This window comes from Eurypyga helias, unplaced genomic scaffold, assembly GCF_000690775.1.
Source record: "Eurypyga helias isolate BGI_N326 unplaced genomic scaffold, ASM69077v1 scaffold14720, whole genome shotgun sequence".
NCBI classification, from domain to species: domain Eukaryota; kingdom Metazoa; phylum Chordata; class Aves; order Eurypygiformes; family Eurypygidae; genus Eurypyga; species Eurypyga helias.
Genome location: NW_010225289.1, coordinates 18,394 through 40,083, shown reverse-complemented (window position 1 = coordinate 40,083; position 21,690 = coordinate 18,394). Strand labels below are relative to the sequence as shown.

At 41.7% G+C, this 21,690-nt stretch overlaps 1 protein-coding gene across 1 annotated transcript in view; it reads left to right on the top strand.

The window, feature by feature from the left end:
* NSMAF (neutral sphingomyelinase (N-SMase) activation associated factor) overlaps positions 1 to 21,411 on the top strand; it is a 31,111-nt gene extending 9,700 nt beyond the window's left edge. Inside the window, exons 10-31 of the mRNA XM_010149042.1 lie at positions 297 to 426; positions 1,404 to 1,475; positions 2,332 to 2,440; positions 4,857 to 5,033; positions 5,956 to 6,035; positions 8,138 to 8,228; positions 8,323 to 8,386; positions 8,506 to 8,557; positions 9,184 to 9,304; positions 9,595 to 9,726; positions 10,170 to 10,212; positions 10,647 to 10,810; positions 12,335 to 12,443; positions 13,736 to 13,794; positions 14,491 to 14,558; positions 16,212 to 16,279; positions 16,540 to 16,663; positions 17,326 to 17,409; positions 18,456 to 18,606; positions 18,975 to 19,077; positions 19,978 to 20,087; positions 21,072 to 21,411. Coding sequence (XP_010147344.1) covers positions 297 to 426; positions 1,404 to 1,475; positions 2,332 to 2,440; positions 4,857 to 5,033; positions 5,956 to 6,035; positions 8,138 to 8,228; positions 8,323 to 8,386; positions 8,506 to 8,557; positions 9,184 to 9,304; positions 9,595 to 9,726; positions 10,170 to 10,212; positions 10,647 to 10,810; positions 12,335 to 12,443; positions 13,736 to 13,794; positions 14,491 to 14,558; positions 16,212 to 16,279; positions 16,540 to 16,663; positions 17,326 to 17,409; positions 18,456 to 18,606; positions 18,975 to 19,077; positions 19,978 to 20,087; positions 21,072 to 21,166 — 2,206 coding nt within the window. The 3' untranslated portion in view covers positions 21,167 to 21,411. The remainder of the gene's footprint in view (positions 1 to 296; positions 427 to 1,403; positions 1,476 to 2,331; positions 2,441 to 4,856; positions 5,034 to 5,955; positions 6,036 to 8,137; positions 8,229 to 8,322; positions 8,387 to 8,505; positions 8,558 to 9,183; positions 9,305 to 9,594; positions 9,727 to 10,169; positions 10,213 to 10,646; positions 10,811 to 12,334; positions 12,444 to 13,735; positions 13,795 to 14,490; positions 14,559 to 16,211; positions 16,280 to 16,539; positions 16,664 to 17,325; positions 17,410 to 18,455; positions 18,607 to 18,974; positions 19,078 to 19,977; positions 20,088 to 21,071) is intronic.
* Positions 21,412 to 21,690: the final 279 nt, after the last annotated feature.

Below are 21,690 nucleotides of genomic sequence, written 5' to 3'. Positions count from 1 at the left end.
CTTTATCTGTGAATTTGTTGCAATTTGGGCATTGGGATAGCAAATCAAGCTCTGTATAGAGAAGTCAGCTGGCTTACTACTCTGATACTGGTGCAGGACATCGCAACTTTCCTTTCTGGAGTGCCTGTTAAAGTAGAGGTCTCAGCGAAGAACTTCATGCCTAAAATAGGCTTAGGGAAGTCCCCATTCTGGTGTCCCAGGGTTATAAGCTAACTGGAAACCTTTCTAAAGAATTTGAAGGTAGCTCTATTTAATTAAGAACTGGAGGTAAACTTACTCCCTTTCTTCACTTGTAGATTTCAAAGCATTTCTGAAACGCTGCATATGGAATGTAAAGCAGAAATGGTGACACCACTGGTGACTAATCCAGGGCATGTGTGTGTTACTGATGCTAACTTGTACTTCCAGCCTCTTAATGGATATCCTGTAAGTGCCTCATAGATGGTCTTGCATATGGTGTGAGCACGCTGCCCCTCTAGTGGACAGTTTTCATTTTCCTATTATTCCTCTTAAATGCACACGGAGCACATCTCCAAGAATACTCTACTTTCAGTTGTAATCAGAAGTTCCTTAGTTTTTCTTTTGCTCTGTGCTGCTCTGTTGCATTCAGTGTATCTCTACTTCTGAGGCTTTATTCTGTGCTGACTTGCTTAAAGCTGAGCTCTTACTGACAAAGCACAAAATGTCCTTTGCTCATTCTCTATTAATATTTAAAGATTACTTTTTGTAACTTTTCGTTTAAGATAAATTTCTTAATCTTTCCCTGTGGTGCTGCTCCCACCTAGTGAGAGCTTTATGCATGTTTAGTCTATACTGGAAGGTCTTAGCTAGGTTTTCTATTAAACTGATTATTTCTTTCTCTAGAGGAAAACTGAGTGCATGTAGCAGAGGGATTACTGCTCTGCAGCTTTGACACAGAACTAGCAGCGATAGTTTTAGCAAGCCTCTAATACACTAAAAGTATGTCCAGAGGGTGAGAACGCGTCTCACAGCTGAAGCTGACAAACTGCCATTCAGTTTCTGTCCATCAGGTGGCACCATTGGCAAACAGTTTGCCCAGCATTCCACTGGCTTTCCTGTTTTAATACCGTTTATTGTGTCCTGCTCCTTTCTTGCATGATTATTATAACTGGCTGATACTCTGGGGATAATACACTATCCTTTATTTATCCTTAAACTGCTTTTCTACCCGGATGTGCACCAACAGCAAAGACAAGCTTCATCTTTTTAACATTAACTGCTTTGCATCACTGTTCCACTGCTAAAATGACATGGATGGATGTTGTTTTCATATTGCTAGTATCTCTTGTCAAGAGAAACTTCAGATTGACTGGAGAGGTTAATGTAGAAGAACTTACAGCTTCTTCTCCATCTTTTCTTCCCCCCTCCCTTGCCCCCCGCAGAAACCAGTAGTACAAATAACACTGCAAAATGTGCGTCGCATCTATAAAAGACGACACGGCCTAATGCCACTAGTAAGCTCAAATATATATATATATATTCTAATGTCTTGCTGCATAGAGAGTTTCTTAAAATGACCAGCTGAAACTGCATTCATCATTAGGTGAAAACTACATGTTTTTTAAAACTCAGGGTTAATTATTGAACAGCACTCAAAGATCCTTTCTGGTTTTGAAGTGTGTTACTTCCCTGTGTTGTCAAAAAGATGAAGCAGGGAAGAGTGAACCCTGTCAAGGACGAAAGATTTCTTTCATAAGCAGTCAGTGTAGGGGAAGGGAGGAAGTAGTACCTCCAGGAAGCAATTATTCCATGTTACTGAAACACCTATCTTGGGATAGAATGAATCGCTCTCTCACGGTGTTTTCTCTTTGGATTGATTTGTGGAGGGAGCTTGATCACTGGTTCAGATTGAGGCTAATGTGGAGTGATGAGTCCCGCTGTACGTGACTGAGGAACACGCTGTACATGCTGCAGTGGAACCTCAGTTGTATGCTTTCAGTGTTTGCCCTGAAATTTCAATCTTGAACAAAATTTTGGTCTCAAAACACATTTAAGCTAAATGGATGTTTAACCCTTTGCCTCACTTCATTCACTTGGGACAAAAGAGTATATTACCTGTGCTTAATCAATCCAGACAGAGCCAATCTATGCACAGCTATGGAGCTATTTGCTCAGTTGGGTGTAAACTGAATGCTTTTATGATTAGAAATAGGAAAGATGAAGTGTTAGACTTTGGGCAAAACTGCTACCCAGTTTAGAGTCTGATGTTTTAGATATTAGTAACTGGAATATTCTGTTAAAAAAAAAAATGAACGTTACAGCTTGTCAGTAATTGCTCTTATTTACTTTTCCCCTCTTTTAACTTGTAAGGGACTCGAAGTATTTTGCACAGAAGATGATCTGTGTTCTGACATCTACTTGAAATTCTACAGCTGTCAAGATCGAGATGAGCTCTATTTCCTTATCGCAACATATATAGGTTTGCAGTATTTATTTATTAAGATATTCCATAGTACCTTGTGAGGGGAAATTTGTCTGGGTTTTGCTCTCTTGATTTATGGGAAGAATGAGAAGAATAAACTGGTCTACCAGCCCTAAAAATTTTTGATAGAAGTAAGGAAAGTTCAGAATGAATGTTGCAAATTTGCGTATATTCTGTTTGTGTTTGAAGAGCTGGGTATGAATGTTGAGATAGCATTATTAATGTACAACTAATTCTGTTGATATGCACTGTCACTTAACACCACCCCACCCCCTCAAAAAAAACCAAACCAAACCCCAACCCAAAACCAAACAAATGAAACAAGAAAAACCCCATGAAACACTTCATCTTTAAATCTTCAAAGCAAGGAGTAAAAATAAGATCCACTCAGCTACACTGTGTTTTGCTGAAAGTATAGACTGACCTGTGGGGTCCATCCCCTCTTTACCCCAGTTAAGTCCAAGTAAAACTCCTATTGAGAAAGTTCCTGTACACACACAAATACCTAAACTTTCTTCAGTCTTAGCAGCGGTCGATGGAAGTTACCATGCTGAAACAGTGAAGTTTTTCCTTTATATTAAATCTTCTATGCATTAATCCCGAGAAAATTTTACTTATCTCTTGCAGATCATGAGCAGCAACTTTCTAAAAGGCTAGAGTGTGTGCTGGAAAAAATGAGGGGGGGAAAAAGCTAATATTTTCTTGGTAATACTACTACAGCTGAAACACTGAAACTCACATTTACTGGCAATGTTGAGAATGTTTATGTAAATTTGGTACTGTCTTTTTATCGTACCAGAGTTCTAGTTCTGTTTTAATGAATTTGCTTAAATATCAGTTGACATTTTCCCTGCTTCAAGTGGAAAGGCCACAAAGGAGCGATCACTTCTGCCAAGAATCACTTTAGTCTTTTAGATTTTCCTTTTGAAAAGGAAATAGATTCTGACATGGTTTTCTCTGTTACTGAAATAACTACATGCTGTTACCCTGCTTCACACTTTATTGTCTGGATAACTTTCAAAGGTGAAATTTCAAGGTGTAGATGAAGATGTTGTTGGAGCTTAGAAATAAAGAACGGGTGAGCCCTTTCTTTAAAGGTGTTTGTAGCACCTCAGTAGCTGTCTCTGACAGCGGAAGATCCTCTCCTTGAAAGTGCTAATATTTTTTACTTGTAGAATTTCAGGTACTAATGGGAAGGGAATACTGTTTTTCCAGCCTATGCTGAGCTAAAATGCTAACATGCTAATCTGAATTCCTTTCCTTCTAGTTAATAATTACAGTGATAACATTTTAATAATTTGATGTTCCATAGAAGTCCTAATTCTTCAACTTTTGTCTTGTAGCCTTCACCAGCAAATGGTTGTAAAAGGTATTTAAAGACTTTTCAGTAGAAGGAAGAGCAGCCTGTGAGACAGATCCAGTAAAACAAGCATGCAGAAGTGTGCCATATACTGCTTTGTATGGCAAAGATGCGGTTTCAAGTGTGAATACTTGATGAGGAGGCTGAATGGACAGTTTCTTGCCATCACGTCATGGTTATGGTCCTCCAATTCTGCCATTTCAGACACTTGCCAAGGTGCTGTAAACTGAATCGATGGAAGGAACAAATAAAAAAAAAACCCCACCAAACAAAGAAAAGAAACTCACAACTCCTGCCAGCCTCCCCCTCCCCCCCCATTTTTCTTGATAAACCTGCTACACAGAGGACAGACTAAGCTAAGAAGAATTTCATTTTAAGGTGGAGGGACAGAATGAAAGGCATACTCCCAGGTCATTTTGTTGTCCAGCAGCACACCTTTGTATTACATCTATGGAGTAGGGAAGTTTTTTGAATTTCTGTAGCCCCTGCCTAATGCTTCAAACGAAGTTCCAGGTGCATAATTCTTACTTTCTTGAGTGGTGGTCAAATTTTACCTTCCTCTAATTTCTCTGTTTCATTGGTTCTGAAACTATTTACATACATATAGGACTTCTTTCCACAAGTCGTTGTTAGTGGGCATCCTTAGTTGTCCAGTAGGAAAATAGATTTCTTTTTTTTTTTCATTGTCTCTAGAAATTTGAAATCTTACAAGTTGTCTGATTGCCAAGAGAGTTGTTCATGGTCTGCAAATATTTTCCTATACCTCCGTAAATCATCAAGTTCTTTCGCATCCGTTGTTCCCATGTTTGGTTTCAACACTCCTGCATGATTTTTTTTGTTGAATGCAATGTAGGCCTCTCTGAACAGATCTTTAAAAAAAAAAAAAAAGCCTAAAGTATAGTAGCTATTGAAAGTTACTGTTTAATTCCGACCTGCTCTTTTAAATAGCTTTGCTCTTAATTATTTCATAGCAGCTTGTGTAATGTTAATCACTGTGTGATTTGGGGGTGGAACTCCAGTCTTCAGAACTCTTAATGTTTTGTATTATTTTAGAAAATCATATAACAGAACATACAGCTGAAAGTTATATGTTGCAATGGCAGCGAGGTCATCTGTCAAACTACCAGTATCTTCTTCATCTCAACAATCTGGCTGACAGGAGCTGCAACGATCTCTCCCAGTACCCTGTATTTCCATGGATCATAGCGGACTACTCTAGTTCAGTATTAGGTATGTGTGTACAAAAAGGCATGTTAGTGTATCATGTCCAACCTGAAATGTGTTGAGGGCAGGGGGGGTTTACTTCATAAAGTTCATGGTCCATCATGGTCCACCCACCATTAGTGATCTTGGGTGTTTTCCTGTGCACTTACCCATACTCTGATGTTTAGTGGACAAAATACCTCACCTTCTTCTGTTAAATATTTCACTCATCGCATATGGAGTATGCAGCAAGCCTCTGCTTGGTCACTGAAAATCTGTGGTCCTGAGCGTTGAAACGTTTTCTGTGATTCCAGTCAATATAAAAGAACCAGCAAAACTGCCTTTCATGGGTCAAGCTGGGTGCGTTGAAATGTATAGAGTCCAGGTGTTCTTTTACAGTTCTTCGCATTGCAGGTTAAAAGAAGAGGCCAGCAAGGCTTGTGCCTGAATCAAGGGTCTTTGTGCAATATGTGGTGGAAGCTTGTCCTTTGAAGGATTCTGTCTCTCTCCAAGGAGCAGAGTAGGGGAATCTCATGGTATTCTTCAGCACTGGCTCGGCCACTCCAGTCTGATTGTTTGGTGGGGCTTAACTGTAGTGTGACAGAGTAGTGAATGAGTAGAAAGAAGATACTAGCTGGTTTTGTGCCTCAGGTAGTAGGATCTGCATTGACGAGGTGATGTTAGTTGCACTAGCAGTCGCGTACATTAACTACTGGTTCTCAAGCCAGAGGTTTGAGGTGCAGCCGACTGGGAAGGAAGGAGATGAGTAGCCATTTACAGCAAGACTTTTATGTTTGTATAGGTAGCGAGCAGAAAATTACTGGAAGGGGTCTGTGTTGTTTTTTTCTTTTGTAATTTGGGGTGGGAGTTGTTTGTTTTTTTAAATACTGATCAGAATATATCCCTGTCTAGTAGAAACAATGCATTTAACTATGTTTGGGTTTTTTAGATCTGACAAAGCCTGAAACATTCCGTGACCTTAGTAAACCAGTTGGTGCCCTGAATAAGGAAAGGCTGGACAGATTATTGGTATGTATATCCTGGCATTTATGTGCTGCACATTTTGGGCCTTGTTCATATTGGCAAGAAAGGGAGCTTTATCAAGCAAGCTTTGGGAATTACGTAGTTATCAAAAAATAACTATGAACATCATCAGAAGCCAACTTACCTATAAAAAATACAGCTTTTAAATTAGTACTGACAACATCAGTACTGATGAAGTCAAGCTGAAAATAAAGTGATATGAATCTCTTCCTTTCTGTCACTACCTATTCATACATATATGCTTTTAAGTGTTTTATGTCACTTCTAAAATAAAATCCCCAGATCCGTTTAGCTATTGTAACTGCATTTGTATGGCAGGCACTGAGATGCCATAAGCATATTTTGAAATATAAAACTTAGACCAGTGTTTTGATATGCATAATGTAAAACACGCCTATGAATCAAGACAAAGTAGTAGAAACCTTAAGTACTTCCATTTAAGAAAACTGGAGAATTTGTGGGAGAATACTTCAAAGGAGGGAAATCTGAATCCAGGGAGATCAGAGAACCTACTTGAAATTTCCACATGCAGATAATGATGCACAAACTTTTTCCATTTTTCAAAGTAGTCAGGCTTTCTTTTCATAAGCAGTCAAGCACATAGTTACAGTCTTAGAATGTCCTCAGTTTCCTGACTTTCAATTCTTTATATAAAATCATTGTCTCCTATGCCAAGTTCATTATTCAGAAATCATTTACAAAACATAACTGTATTTAATGCTTTGGTACCTTTTTTTTAACTAGTGCTTCACTAAGAATAAATAAAACAACCCCAAAACAAAAACAAACTATTGCCAGACTAACTGCATTATGTTGACAAAAACATTTAAATAGTTCAAAATCATGAAGCATCCTAACGTTGTGGAGGGTAAGAGTCATAGATTGGTTTGGGTTGGAAGGGCCCTTAACGACCATCTAGTTCCAAGCCCCCTGCCATGGGCAGGGACACCTTCCACTAGACCAGGTTGCTCAGAGCCTCATCCAGCCTGGCCTTGAACACTTCCAGGGATGGGGCATCCACAGCTTCTCTGGGCAACCTGTTCCAGTGCCTCACCACCCTCTCCGGGAAGAATTTCTTCCTGATATCTAATCTAAACCTCCCCACTTTCAATTTAAACCCATTACCCCTTGTCCTGTCACTACAGGCCCTTGTAAAAAGTCCCCCCCCAGCTTCCTTGTAGCCCCTTCAGGTACTGGAAGGGGCTATAAGGTCTCCCCAGAGCCTTCTCTTCTCCAGGCTGAACAATCCCAACTCTCTCAGCCTGTCCCCATAGGAGAGGTGCTCCAGCCCGGTGAGCATCTTCGTGGCCTCCTCTGGACTCATTCCAAATGGTTGATATCCTTCTTTTGTTGAGGGCTCCACAGCTGGACGCAGCACTCCAGGTGGGGTCTCACCAGAGCAGAGTACAGGGGCAGAATCCCCTCCCTCGACCTGCTGGCCACACTTCTCTGCATACAGCCCAGGATACAGTTGGCTTTCTGGGCTGCCAGCACACACTGCCGGCTCATGTTCAGCTTTTCATCCACCAGTACCCCCAAGTCCTTCTCCTCAGGAACGTAATCAGTGTTACGTTTTCAATAACAGTAAATAATTTTGCTTTCGAAGACGTGGCTGTTTCCTCAAACTGCTAGCTGCCTTGTACTTAGTGCAGTAAAAGTAATTTTATTTAGGTTATGATAGGTTTTAGAGATAACACATAAGACCTTCAGACAGGAGGGCATCTTCCAGATTGAATTGTCAGTTTGTTCTTCCATACTCTCATTAAACAATGTGGAGGATGAAAAGGAAGTATTTGTTCATACATCTTTGAAGCTGAGTCACCACAGTTAAGAGTGAAAGCGTAAGAGGGGAAAAAACCTGATAACTCTGGATGAGAAGTTATTTTAACTTTTTTGCCTTATTGATTTACTAATCTGATTAAAGCTGTATGACTTTTATAACTTAGTTGGTTTTATTATTAGGAAAAAAAAAAATATTGAGGATGGTCCTAATCTCTGTCTTAAAAACAGTGTGTATGTGCTCGCTGTTGAAGCCCAGCAGGAGTGTGGATTTTAAATGGAGCTCGGTCTCTCTTCTTACATTGCAGACACGTTACCAGGAAATGCCAGAGCCAAAGTTCATGTATGGGAGCCATTACTCCTCTCCGGGTTATGTTTTGTTTTATCTCGTTCGAGTTGGTAAGGCAGCTTTTACATGGTCTTTGAGCAGACAGTTACTTCCGACGTGGACAAGGTTTGGAGCGAGCTGATGACTCTTTTTCTTCCTCCTTAGCTCCCGAATACATGCTGTGTCTGCAGAATGGAAAGTTTGATCATGCTGACAGAATGTTCAACAGGTTTGTTTACATTTTTTCTCTAAGTAGCTTGGGTTTGTGCTCAAATAGGCATCAAGGGAGTGAATAGCTGTAAAAAATAATGGTTTTTAACAGATATGTGGTTAATATGTGTTATCTAGTCTTGCAGAAACCTGGAAAAACTGTTTGGATGGTGCAACAGATTTCAAAGAGGTAAATACCTGGAACATGATCCAAGTCTTTGGGATCTGTGCTGAGATGTCTGTTCTCAGATGTCTGCTGTTGATTTGAGAGTTTTGGGGTAGGGGTATTGGGTTGTTTTTTCGTTTTGTCATTTCTAGTTGTGTGCAGGTTTCTAAGGCTGTTGACTGCATTATATGAATCCTTCAACGTTTTTAACTGCTTCCTTCCTTATAATTCCACGACTGCTTGTCGGTGTCTGTTTCGTTTAACAGAAGCGTCATGGTGAATATTTTAGTGGAATAAGTAGGAATTACTAGAGTGGATTAAGGCTGAAAAGATGTAATTTTGTGTGTCATCTGCTGGAATCTCATAAGGATTTGGCTGTATTACAACAGTACAGCTGGAGAGGTTTAACTATAGAAGTTTTATCTTAGTTTTTTGAGCCTTATAGAAACCATAACTTGTAGAATACATTGGGAATGATTCACTGTCAAACAGTGGGTGCTGTTAAGTAACGTTTCTTTGCTAAAGGAGTTTAATATAGTGATAGTTTACAATTAGACTTTTTCAAAAACTTTGTTTTTACTGACTGTATTCTACTGAAGTGATCAAAGCTAAAATAATCTCAAAACTTCAATTTTTTTCTTTTCTTCCAGTTGATTCCAGAATTTTATGAAAATGATTCTAGTTTTCTAGTAAACAGCTTGAAATTGGACTTGGGAGAAAGGCAGGGTGGAAAGATGGTTGAAGATGTAGAGCTTCCCCCTTGGGCATCAGGTAAAAATATTCAAACTTATTGTATTATTAATTAATTCCAGATTATAATCCTGGGACGGTGGTTCTTTTCTCAAATGCCCATTATGTTTTCTTCTGAGGGAATTTTTGCTTTCAAACATTGACATAATTGATAGTTGCATTTAATTTTTACGGCAAATTTGAGGTTTGCTGTGGAGTGTTGTGGTTGGGGACTTGTTGTTTGGTTACTTCTTCAGGACGGAAGAGGAACAGAGGTGGATGCCAATAGTGAATGGGATATCTTCACCTTTAATTAACCTTTCTCTTGCCAGGTCCTGATGACTTTCTTCAGAAGAGCCAAGAGGCTTTAGAAAGTCAGTATGTATCAGAACATCTTCATGAATGGATTGACATAATATTTGGCTACAAGCAGAAAGGAAGCGAAGCAGTTGCAGCTCACAATGGTAAATATACACCTTATGGAAATGACAAACAAACAAAAAAGAGGTCTTAATTAGGCAAGAATGGTAAATAACTGTATAGCTGTAATGCCTGATTATACAACTGGGCTTTTTTTTTTTCTCTACTGGTGGGAGCGGGCACGGGTATTTAATGAAGCTTAGTTAAGTCATCCTTCTGTTATAGAAGGACTGATTTCTTCTGAAACTTTCTCTGGGTCTCTTAGAAATCCTAAACTGTTTTTCAAGTAAGAAACCCAGGATTAAACCACATGATCTCAAACTCTGTAGCCTGATAAAATTGGCTAGTTGCTTAAATATAACCAAGTTAAGTAAAAAATACAGCTTGTTTTATAGTAGGTGTGAAAGACAAAGAAAATAAGCCATGTAGATCTACTTTATACAGGTAAACTGCCTTTTTTTGTTTGTTTGTTTGTTTTCTCCCCCAGTGTTTCACCCGTTAACTTATGAAGGAGGAGTGGATTTAAACAGGTAATTAACAAGTATCAGAATGTTTTTGTTAAAGCGGTTAGCTATATTTCTCAGTATCCCTCCAGGCTCTGTGCTGGCTGTAAAAGTGCTCTGTCCGTGGATGGTGTAGCTCTTCCCATTTCGTTGTCCCAAATATGCAGAGAACCAGCATCAGGTTGTCATTTTTAGCATGCCTTGAAAAATTGGTACTTGAACATTTCTTCAGTCTGGCTTTTGTGAAATGGCTTTTATTTTTAATTGATGAACATACTGTCATCATACATAAACAAAATTATGAAGGTACCATATGGCTGTCCATTACATCTGTGGTAAATCCGTTCTGTAAGAATTTCTGATGGCCTGTGGTGCTGTAGTAACTGCACAAGCTTTCAGGAGAGGGGAGAAATAGAAGTACTTGCCCACTTGACTTAATTAAGTATCTTGTTTTTGTAAAGTATTATGGACCCCAATGAAAAAGTGGCTCTGCTGACACAGATCCTGGAGTTCGGACAGACACCGAAACAGCTGTTTACAATTCCTCACCCCCGCAGGATAATGCCGAAGTTGAAAAGCTTGTCTCGAACATCCAGTCACAGTGTTTCCCTAGCTGAGTCCACAGGTAAATGTGTAACAGATAACACTGTCAGTGTAACGCATTTGTAATTTTGAGAAGTTGTGTAGCTCTCTCCCACAGGATCTCATTATACAACTCTCTCTGCTGCCTTCCCTGTAAGCCAACTCAAATTCATGAACTAACTGTTAAAGAAAAACTGGCAAAACTAGCTTCAAATTTGAAAATACAAGTGTTTTCCTGCATTCTTGTCTTCTGTACCAGTAGTTTCCTCTGGGCCTGTTCCAGCCTCTGCTTTTGAAATTGTGGGATCATCCCTGGCCTTCCATGGCACTTGAGAATCAAGCGGCTATGACAGCAGCATCGTATCTGCAGGGATTCTAGAAGATGTAAAAATTTGTTCAGTTTTTGAACAGGGATGGCTTTGGGGTGATTGACTGTCTTGGTCTAAATAAACCCTAAGAATTTAAATTAAGGATCCAAATATTTTTCCCATTCCATGACTTGAATGAAAAGTCTGTAAAGAAATGAATTTTCCCTGCCTACTGTAGGGACAGTATTGATTGAATAACTTTATTCAAGAAAAAGAAGTGTAATGCCACCACAGGCTGCTGTTTAGCGTGGAACTTAGACCTATTTTTCTGAACCTAAGATGCTCTAGTCCTTGTCGTATGTGTTGTGGTCTGCTATAAACTGGACTGAATCTTCAGCGCAGGTTTTTCTGCATGGAAAGGTTTTTCTCTGTTGGGTCCAACTCGCCTTTTGATGGCTTTCACTTTTAAGCAGAACAGTGAAGGTGAGAGCCATGTAGCGTGACAACCTGTAGTGTCCAGATGGCAAAAGCGGCTTTGAAAGTTGCATGTGGTGATGAGAATGTTCACGTGTGTTAAATAGAGATGGGGGTATGCTGCCTAAGTCGTGAACTGACAGATCAACTGTTCCTCTTGGGTTTGGCCTTTTTTCTAGTAATTGGTACCTAATTGTCTCAGTCTTGTTGCAGTTTTTTTATCCCTTTGGTTTTGTAACAGTGCAGTGAAAAAAGTTGTGGCCTTCCTAGCAGAATGCAATAGAACAGTAAAATAACATGCTATGTTGTAGCAGTAGATGGCTTTCCTGGTACTCTTCCATTTGGAAAGTGCATGACATCTCCCTGGAACACCAAATAATCTCCACAGAAAAGGTTTTGGGGTTTAGTTTGGTTTGGGTTTTTTTTGGTGTGGTGTGTGGGTGGTTTTTTTTTTTTTGTGGCGTGGGTTGTTGGTTTTTTTTTTTGGTTTTGGGTTTTTTTTTCATTTTGGAAGTGTATTCTGTAAAGTCTCCAGTTTTAAAAGCCCTGGTTTAGGGAGAAAAATAGTGGTTTTGACTGTGTAAACCTAGGCACTGAGGAAAAGATTTGGAAAAAAGTCAGTGATCGTGTCATACCCTGCATTAGCCAAAAATTCTTATTCCTGGAGCTCTGCGTGATTTCTGTACTTTCATATTTATGTTTGCAACTTCAGTTACCTATTTATTTGAAAACTATCTTTTAATTTTCTGTTTGTGCTGAAACCTTACTGTGGCATTTTCTTGCAGTTTCTCCAAACGAAGAATCATTTGAAGACTTGACAGAAGAAAGTATAACACTTGCTTGGAACAATATTTCCAAACTAAAATTAGATGAGCAATACAAAATTCACAAAGAGTAGGTACTAGTCTCTTCTTCTCACTGTCAAAATTGCTCCATTGGATGGGGGGTGGGGATGTCTGTGTGTCAAGCTGAGTGATAGATTAGGGATAGATTAGGGTTTAAGGTAAACACTTTCCTTTGAGACAGCTCATGGATTTGATTACACAAGAGGAGTTGAGCGTATGATGGGTTATCAGTCCAAAAATGTAATTTGTAAGCTTGACTTTTTGTTGCTGCTCCTTATACAGATCTAGAGCTAATTTCATGACCATTTTAGTACCTGAAGCAGATATTAAGTACCCTTGTCTAAAACGGTGATAGCAGCAGCCAGATGGGGACTTCAGTTTGTCTGTTTATAACCCGGGAGACCGAACTTCTTCATCCCTTTTGATTTGAAAGGTTAAACTACTGTATGCCTTGAGCTGCTGCTGTGTGAGCAGTTTGCTAAGTCTCCAGCTACAGGTTTGCAGTTCATCCAGGTACCTTGATAGATTCCAAGGGAGCCAAGAGTCAGCACCTGTATTTAGAAGAGCAGATTTTTCCACTGGCTCCATCCCTTTTCCTGATGGCTGGAGTAGTCAGAGGATTTCTTACTACCTTGAGTACAACTTCTTTCTTGGTGACTCTAACCCAGTCTAGAAAAGGAACATCCTCTTGTCCAGCAAACAAGGTAATATTTGTGGTGCAAAATAGTCTTTTACCAGACTGTTAGGGTTAGAGAAATCCTGACCCTGAAAAGAGACTTGAATTTCAGCTTCTGATTTTTTTTTTTTTCTTTCCTGAAGACTGCTGAGGAAACAAATAGAAGCAGGTCTGTCTTAAAGAATTTTGGCAGTGCAGAGTGCTCTGTGGTTCCTAATAACTAATGCCTTGACATAAGTATATGTCTAAATTTCTAGACTACAGTCAAATTTGAGGAGAAAAGGCATGCAAGTTCTGACTCCTGACACTTGAGGTACTCGGTATCTGCTTGTAGGCAAGTTCCCAACTCTCTGTAGCTAATCCCAGACTGGAAAGACTGAATGTGAAATTATTTCTCCTCTCATGTGGGCATGTCCTTTCGGACGAGGATGAAGTTCTTGCAGAACAATATGGGGAACCTGTACTGGTGTTTCACATACTGTATCAAGGTATATTTTTTGTCTCTAGGTATATAACTCACCACTGTAGTGGTTTTTAATCTCCTTGACTGTCAGCTGTTACAGAGATCCAATAACAAATTTCAGCTGTAGTCAATTTACAGTATTTACAGGTGGTTAAGTTTCAAAACCTATGAAATCACCTCTAAGCTTACTTGTATTAAACAGGGCAATTACTGGAATAGCAGTCACTTGCAATGGGTCTTCTGTTTTCACTACATCCCAGGGTGAGTATTACTGCAGAAGTATTTACCAGAACCTGCTGTGTCAATGCAGGTTAATGTTTTGTGAACAAAAAATAGCATGAAACGCTGAAATGTAGTTAAGATTGAATCCCACGAATATCTTTACTGGGAGCAAAATGAAGGCCACATTAAATGGGATATTTCTGCAATCACTGGGTTCTGTTTTATTTACAGTCATGAAAGGAGCAGCCCTAATCTGCTGCCAAATAAGATTCTTGTTTTCATTCATGCTCGGTTCCTTCTCACTGTTGGAGGGAATTTCAGTTTTTGTATGTGAAGACTGCTTCTGTTTGGCTTTTGGATTGTCACCTTTGCAAGTCACCTGTTACAGAAATTAAGTTAAATAGCTGAAGTACATGAATGTGTTAAGTTTTAGATCACTTTGACTCAAGGATTTCCGTGTTATCTATGTCCAGGCTTGGGAAGGTGGTCATTTCTCCCTTTAGATACCAGAGTTCTCTTGGACTCTCCCTTGCCCACCAAACCCTATCTGTAACGTGCAAAACAGGCTCGTTCCAGGCTCAAGTCACAAGCTTTATAGAGAGTTGATTAAAGGCTATGAGAAACCTATACCTGCTTTTCATAGTAGGATATTTGAATATTCTTACAGGAGCAAAATTACTCACATCTATAATACAAACCAGTCCTTTTATCTTCTATTTTGTCCATTATCCCCAGATTCAACTTTGAAGATGTTTTCCAGAGAATCAAAAACAATCCAGAGAAGTGTGTCCTTTTCAAACATGGTACGTTGCTGTCAAAATACAAACGAGATCATTGGGAATCTTCTGAAAGCTACTGGGAAATGGCTCTTAGCCTACATCAAGGCCTCTTTTCTCCCCCTCGCGACTCCATTGTATGGTGTGTGAATAATTTAGGAGAGTGAATTGAGACTCTGTCAGGCTTCCAGGGAGACAGAGCATATTCTGCAAACATGGGAAGGGAGCGTTGCATGATTGCATTCCTGTGCTAGCTCTGTTTTGAGCTGCCCTGCTGTCAAGGGAAGGGCTTGCCGTAGACAAAACAGCATGAGCAGAGGAGTCTCCCTGAACTGCCGCTGCGACCAGAATCACAACGCTTAAATTCCACCCATGTGCTCACATCCAGCATCACCTTACTGCTCCCGAGTGTTTGAAGGCTGCGAGTCAGCTGGCAAAGGAAAACCAAACACAGGGAGCAGAATCTATGCTGGTTGAATTTGAGCTGTCCTTACTCAGAGGGCAGTGATCTCCAACCTCTGAACAAAATTTTTCTTTGCTTCTAAAACACAACTTGGAAGGAGATTCTGTGTCTGATTTCCTGTGCTTGAGCACTGGCCAGACCTGGGTGGTAGAGATTTACTCCCAGTTGTCACAGTCAGAGTCCTTTACTGAGGTAAGACACAGGATGTATCAGCCTTCTCTGAACCCTCATCTCTAAGGGGGATGAAAGGCAAATAGGTTGCCCAGACAGAAGCCACAGCATGCCCCAGCAGGGCCCCAGCTATGCTGCAGGAGCCGAGACCCAGAGGCTTTCCACGGCACACGCCAGCAGGTGTGTCTGGGTTCCTAGTGCTTTAGCCAAGGCAGGCTTAGGAGTGTCTTGGCACTGTAAGAGACGAGTTCCGTGCTGACTCCTAGGCTGAGAGTTTGTGCTGACTCCTAGGCTGGAAGTCAGGCCTCCGTGAGGAGGCCTTGCATCCTCTTTTTTTTTTTTTTCTTTTCCTCTCTAGCTTTAGTGCTGATCTGCTTCTAGCACTGCTGCAACAGAAGTCCCGTTACAGCCCAGTAGCTTACTGGGTGTTTTTGGAACAGATCTGCATGACCAGTAATGATGCTCGTAGAAGCACAGGGCTGTTTTTGTTTTGGTTTTGGGTTTTTGGTTGTTTTTTTTGTTTCTTGCTGCTTCCAGTGACGGCCAAGTGACTAAGCAGCCATCTGTAGAGAATGTTTCTGGTTGAAAATAGTAGGAATTAGATAGTCACATTTGTTAGTGGGAAAAACTGAGCTGGTAAGTAGCTGCTGCAGAGAACAAACATCAAAGCAACCCTTTCTTTTTAGTTCCTGTCAGCTGGTTCCATCTGGAATTGGCAGTAGCTTACAAGGTGAAGAGCTGACCCGGTTTCTCCTGAGTGAGCAGTTGCATACCATGTCCTTGAAATACTGGCATTTTGAAAAAGGAGATCCATCACTTCTGCATGTGTTTCTGAACTTCGGTGCTGCCTTTATATTCCCCAGGAATTCAGTCGTCTTGCTGTTCGGTGGCCAACCGATAGTGTTTTTCTTCATTGGTGTCCGTATCACACCTGTGTGTTGTTTGTATCGAAGATTAAAATGCTTTTAGGGAACAAGAAGCATTTTAATTTACTGTTTGATCTGGGGTAAGAAATTGAACACTACTTTTTTTCTTTTTTCTTGCAGGCTTTGTCATCTTGTTTAATCTTACCAGGAGATACCACTGTCATAAGTTCCTCGTGGGACAATCATATGTGTGTATTTACCTCCCGTTGATGTTACTGAATTACACTGAGTCCTCGGCCGTTGTGTTTGTGGGTTCAGAGAATGACACAGAAATGCACTGTTAAAACCCGTGTCCATGTTTCTACTTTTTCCCCCCCACCCGGTAGATTTCCTGTTAAAAACTGTAGAAGTTTTAACTGTAGAAGCAAAGTTACTTTCATCTATTTAGAAAAAAAAAGCACTGAAGTTTTCTGAAGATGTAACGCTTTTGCAACCTTTCCCTGTTTAGATATTTTTACTCAATTGCCTTCGGAAGACAGCAAGACGTCTTAATGGGGCACGATGACGCCGTCAGCAAGATCTGTTGGCGCGATGAGCGTTTGTACTCTGCGTCTTGGGATTCCACTGTGAAGGTTTGTTACGCTTCAGGAACTGCTGACAGCGGGCGCCTGTTAACGTGCAGCCAGGCAAAGGCCTGGGAGTGGATGCACCTCTCGCACTAGAGCAGTAACCCGGCTGCTGGCACAGTCAGCTTACATCTTCATTCCGCTTTCTCTCAACTCTGTTTCAAAGCTGAAGTGTTGCCTGTAAGATATTTCATTCATTAGTTTGCCTCCAAACCCCTCTTCCCATTTAATTTGTTGGAGGAACTGGAACGTTTCGTGACCTTGGCTGCCAATTCTGAGTGAAATAGGCTTCTGAAATATTGATGTTTTCTGCAGCTTATGTTCTTCAGCGAGGTGGACCAGGACGTTGCTAACCTAAAGAGCATGCCTGTGGTTAGGTGGAAAGATACTTTGGAAGTTAGAGGCAGGAATGACGTTCCCAAAGCGGTTCGTGTGTACGTCCCGAGCAGGGGTCCAGCCGTAGCGAGGCAGGCTCCGCAGGCTGCCTGCGGTCAGCGTGGTGTGCGGCTCCGCTCAGGGCAAGCAAGCGCGGGGGCCGTTGGTGGCTGCGTTGTGCCGCGTGGGCAAGGCCCGCAGCTAACGCCCGCTGCCCGCCTCGGAGTGGGCCGAAGAGGCTCGTCCGCTTACGCGAAGGCGTCCTTGAGCAAACTGAAACGTCTGTGTTGCAGGTGTGGCGCTGCGTTCCTGGCGAGACCTCGAGCAATAAAAAACACCACTTTGAGCTGCTCGCGGAGCTGGAACACGATGTCAGTGTAAGTACGTGGGCAGAGTGTCTCTCAGAATATGAAGAGGAATGGCTTATTAAAATCAACGTCAGGGCCTAGTGGTGGAACACCAGAACTGGAGCAGGGGGCTGTGTTACTTTAGGAAGTGTCTGCGTAGGGTTTTTTGTTTCATTTTGTGTTTGTTGTTTTTTTTTTGTCCGAGGTGTGTCCTGTGCCCACATCCTCCGCTTTCCCGGGTTGAAAGGTCCATTCCTGGGGACTGAAGCAGCAGTATAAATAGAGGCTTCTCAATTTGTCTTGCTCAGCTTGAATGCCCAAAGTTCCAGGGGGGATTCTGGGGTTTTTTGTGAACTACTTCCTTCTTTTTTTCTTTTTTTTTTTTTTGAAAACAGACTAATATTTTTTCAAGTCTCATTGTTAAGCTTCTTCATAATGTATCTTTGCCAAAGGCAAGCAGATGAAAGACTTGGAGTTGTTTACCGCCCTATAAAATACACGACTGAATTTCACTGTAAATATATAAACACGCTGTGTGCAGTGACTCATAAATGTGTAACAGCATGCTTTTGTTTACAGCATCTAATGTCACTCCAGTAGGATATTTAGAGTTACTGTGTTTTTAAAAGCTTTGTGATAGTTTTCTAACAGGTCACATCATAAACAAATCATGACACCGTTCTGGTAACGTTTAAGAACTGCACCCAAGAGAACAGGAAACAACTCCTGACCAGGAAGGTCTTTAAAAGTAAAGAAGAATTTTACCTTTAAGGGAAGTCTTGCGTTTAGGTGGAGAGTGTGGGTACTAAAAGTAGTCTGAAAGGTCAATTTGCATTTCTGATTCCACAAATTAAAAAGAAATGTCGTTTTTGCAGGTAGGATTTTTAATGATTGTACTTATAAAGGTGTTGCAGAATTAAATGTAAAAGCTTTTTGTAAAGAAAATGTCATCTTAAGGATAATGGGCTTGCTTTTTGTGTGAAAAAGTGAAAGGAAAATCATGGGATGCCTAACTTTTTGCTTTTTGTGTGAAAAAGTGAAAGCATAGGAAAATCATGGGATGCCTAACTTCCCAGGTAAACACGATTGACCTTAATGCTGCCAACACTCTACTCGCATCTGGAACCAGGGAGGGTACCATCAGTGTTTGGGACGTTACTACAGCGACAGTGCTGCACCAGCTGCCATGTCATTCTGGGACTGTGTTTGACGCCGCTTTTAGTCCTGGTACGTTGGATTCCAGTTTTTAATATGCGGTGTTGGGAATGTCGGAGGGAATCTTATTCCCGATACCATGTATTTTACCCTTGTTTGGAATTACTGCTTAAGGGTGATGGTGAGATGTGTTGGATTGACATGCATCTCCATTGGAAAGAATTTATGAACTGCGCACAAGGCCGTACTGGACTGCAGCCCAGAGGCCTAGACTGAACCAGTTCTGTGTATCCTTGCGCAGAGACTTAACCGAATGCCTGCGTAAGCGGGTCAGGCAGCGCCCCATCCGGTGTGCCGTACCGCAGGCCGCTTCGGTTCAGAACCGCACGGCTACGCACGCTGCGCTGTTGTTGTTGTTGGCTTTGTTTTCTACCGCACAGACAGCAGACACCTACTCAGCGCAGGAGAAGACTGCTCCTTCAAAGTCACAGATGTGCAGACGGGGATGCTGATCTCTTCCGTAACCACCGAAGAGCCACAGAGGTAATTCTGAGGACGTACCCGTGGCGATAGTGCCGGGCCGAGCGAGTGAGCCGTGGAGGCGCGCAGCGGTCGGTGATGGTGGGACGGAAGGGGCAGTCATGCCGGCAACTGTGCCTTACTGAGTCGCTCTTTAAGGAGCAAAGGCTGACGTTCTGGCACGCTGTGTGCATCGTGGTTAAGCTTTCCGAGCTGGCACAAAACCAAGCAAGTATTTAAGTAAATAACTCGCATTTTTTCAACAGCAGCTTAATCTTCCATAAAAGAGAGCTGTAGGTAAGCAGCTCTTCCAGCAGCTGAGCTACTGAAATCCCTAACAAGTTGAGAGTTCTATTAACTTGAATCATTTCTGTCAATAATCTTGCTTTTATTTTTTTTTTTTTTCAATGCTTCCTTTTTTGTTTTGATAACCTAAGAAAAGATTGGGTATTATAATTAGAGTGGTCACTTTTCTTTCACAAAACAAAATACATACAGTCCTATATGGTTTATGAGGTAAGATGGAATGCTTACTCAGCTATTTTTTTTCTTCAGTTATTTCCCTGAAAGTCCTCTCTGCCCTTCGGGTGATTCGTTTTGGGAACACGAAGTGGCAGAAGTGAAAGTGGTGGCTTATTAAGAGTTCTCTTGGGGACCATCCCCACGTACACCTGACTGGCTCCTCTTCTGTTATGGGAACACGCTTCATCCTTCTGCCAGGGGAAGGTTTGGCTGGGTCTAGGGCAGTCAGAGAAGCGAGTTAGGGTCATGGCCCTTTAAAATTATTTGGGAATAACTTTTCCAGAAAGGTTGTGTTAAAGGGTAGAGTTTCCTTTGGTTTTGTACCTTTGTTTTCAGTTTAGAAATATTTTGGCTCGCATTATACAAAAGCTTGAGGTGAGCTGATTTCGGACTTCCTTGCAGGTGCTTCAGATGGGATGGAAATACCATCTTATCGGGAAGTCAGTCTGGTGAATTGCTGATTTGGGACCTTCTTGGAAGAAAAGTTATTGAAAGAATCAAAGGACATACAGGTATGCCTGAACGAGTCCTCTTCTCAAGCTGAAGGGAAGATTTCTGCCTTCCAGCTCCGTTAGTGCTGGGAGGTTTGAGGGCCACCTGCTCGGTCAGCGGGCTGTTCTCGACGCTAGTGCAGTCTGGAACACCAGAACTAGAACTAGGTCCGCGTCAGCCTCCTAGGAAGCTTAGTAACAGCGGAGGAATCTTGCCGCTAACACTCCTGACCAAAGGTAAACGACTTTGGATTTTTGCAGGTCACGCGACGTCCCAAAGGCCAAGGGTTTTCTAGCTGGCAGTCCTCCTGGGGTGCAGCGCAGGCTGTGCTGCAGACTTTGTCAAAGTCTCTTCAGCCGCGAGGCTACCAAAAAAATTAAGTGACCTTCACTAGAGAAACTGGGGGGTTTGGCTGGGGGTTTATAGGCTTCTTAAATGCATCCGTGTAGTCTGCAGTACGTTAGCAATCAGGAAGGAGAAAAACTCTCTCAGTTTTACTCAGTCTGGGTTTTAAGGCTGCAGAGTTATTTCAGACTTCCCCACTGTAAGCTTGTCCTCTGGAACTCGACCTGTACGGATTTGTGCGTATCATTCCATAGCTCGTTGAATCCTCACTAGTGAGCCTCTAGGCCTATGCCAGGAGATGGGAATACACCTTCAGTAGGAGAGGTCCAAATGGCAGAGTGGAAAAATCTTACTTCCTAGACGAACCTCCTTCCCTTATCCCCATGGATCCTGTTGCCAGTGTGCCGTCTGCTTTCTACACCACAACAGCCGCTGTCCCGCTAGTACCCCAGGTTAGCTGAGGGAATGTCGCGTGACCAGCCACCTGGGAGCCTGCTACAGTTCCTCCCAGCATCTGCTGAGCACTCGTGGTCAGATGACCCTAAACTCTCCTGACAAGATCTGCTCTGTCGTCTCGAGTCCCAGTTTGCATCTGGATTTACTAGTTGGGTTGGTTTTTTGCCTTTTTTTTTTTTTTGGTTTGTTTTGTTTTTCCCCAGGTGCTGTAATGTCCATGTGGATGAACGAACAGTGCAACAGTGTTATTACAGGAGGGGAAGACAAACAAATCATGTTCTGGAAATTGCAGTACTAAGAAGTGCCTTTCCCTCCAGACAGTTGAATGAACTCTGCATTTTAAACCAAACCTTTTAAAGGAACTTAACTGTGTGCAATGATGGCTGCGGAAGCTCAGCCAGATCGGAAGCTTTGCTCACCTACGACTCTCTGTGTTACGGTGACTTCACTGAGAGCTCTGAACTTCCTTAGTGTAGGCATTCGTTTTTCATGGACTGTCATACAGAAAGTGCTTGTCTAAATCATATCGGAGATGAAATTAAACTATTTTTCTGTAATTAAAAATCTCTGAACTTGCAGTCATTGTTTGATTTAAGTAGAAAGCACGGTAGCTTGCAGTTTGAACTGCTTACAAAGCAGCAGCGTTTGCGTGCTTAAGAAGCCGTTAAGGATGCTTGCAACCTGTGTCTCGTGACAGTGTGCGTACCCCTCCTGCGGCCAGACACGACCACAGCAAACACTGCTGTGAGCACTGAGGTCACTCCAGTCTGCTACCCAGCCTCCAAATGGGGCTGTTTGCAAGGCAGAGAGAAGAATAAGAAC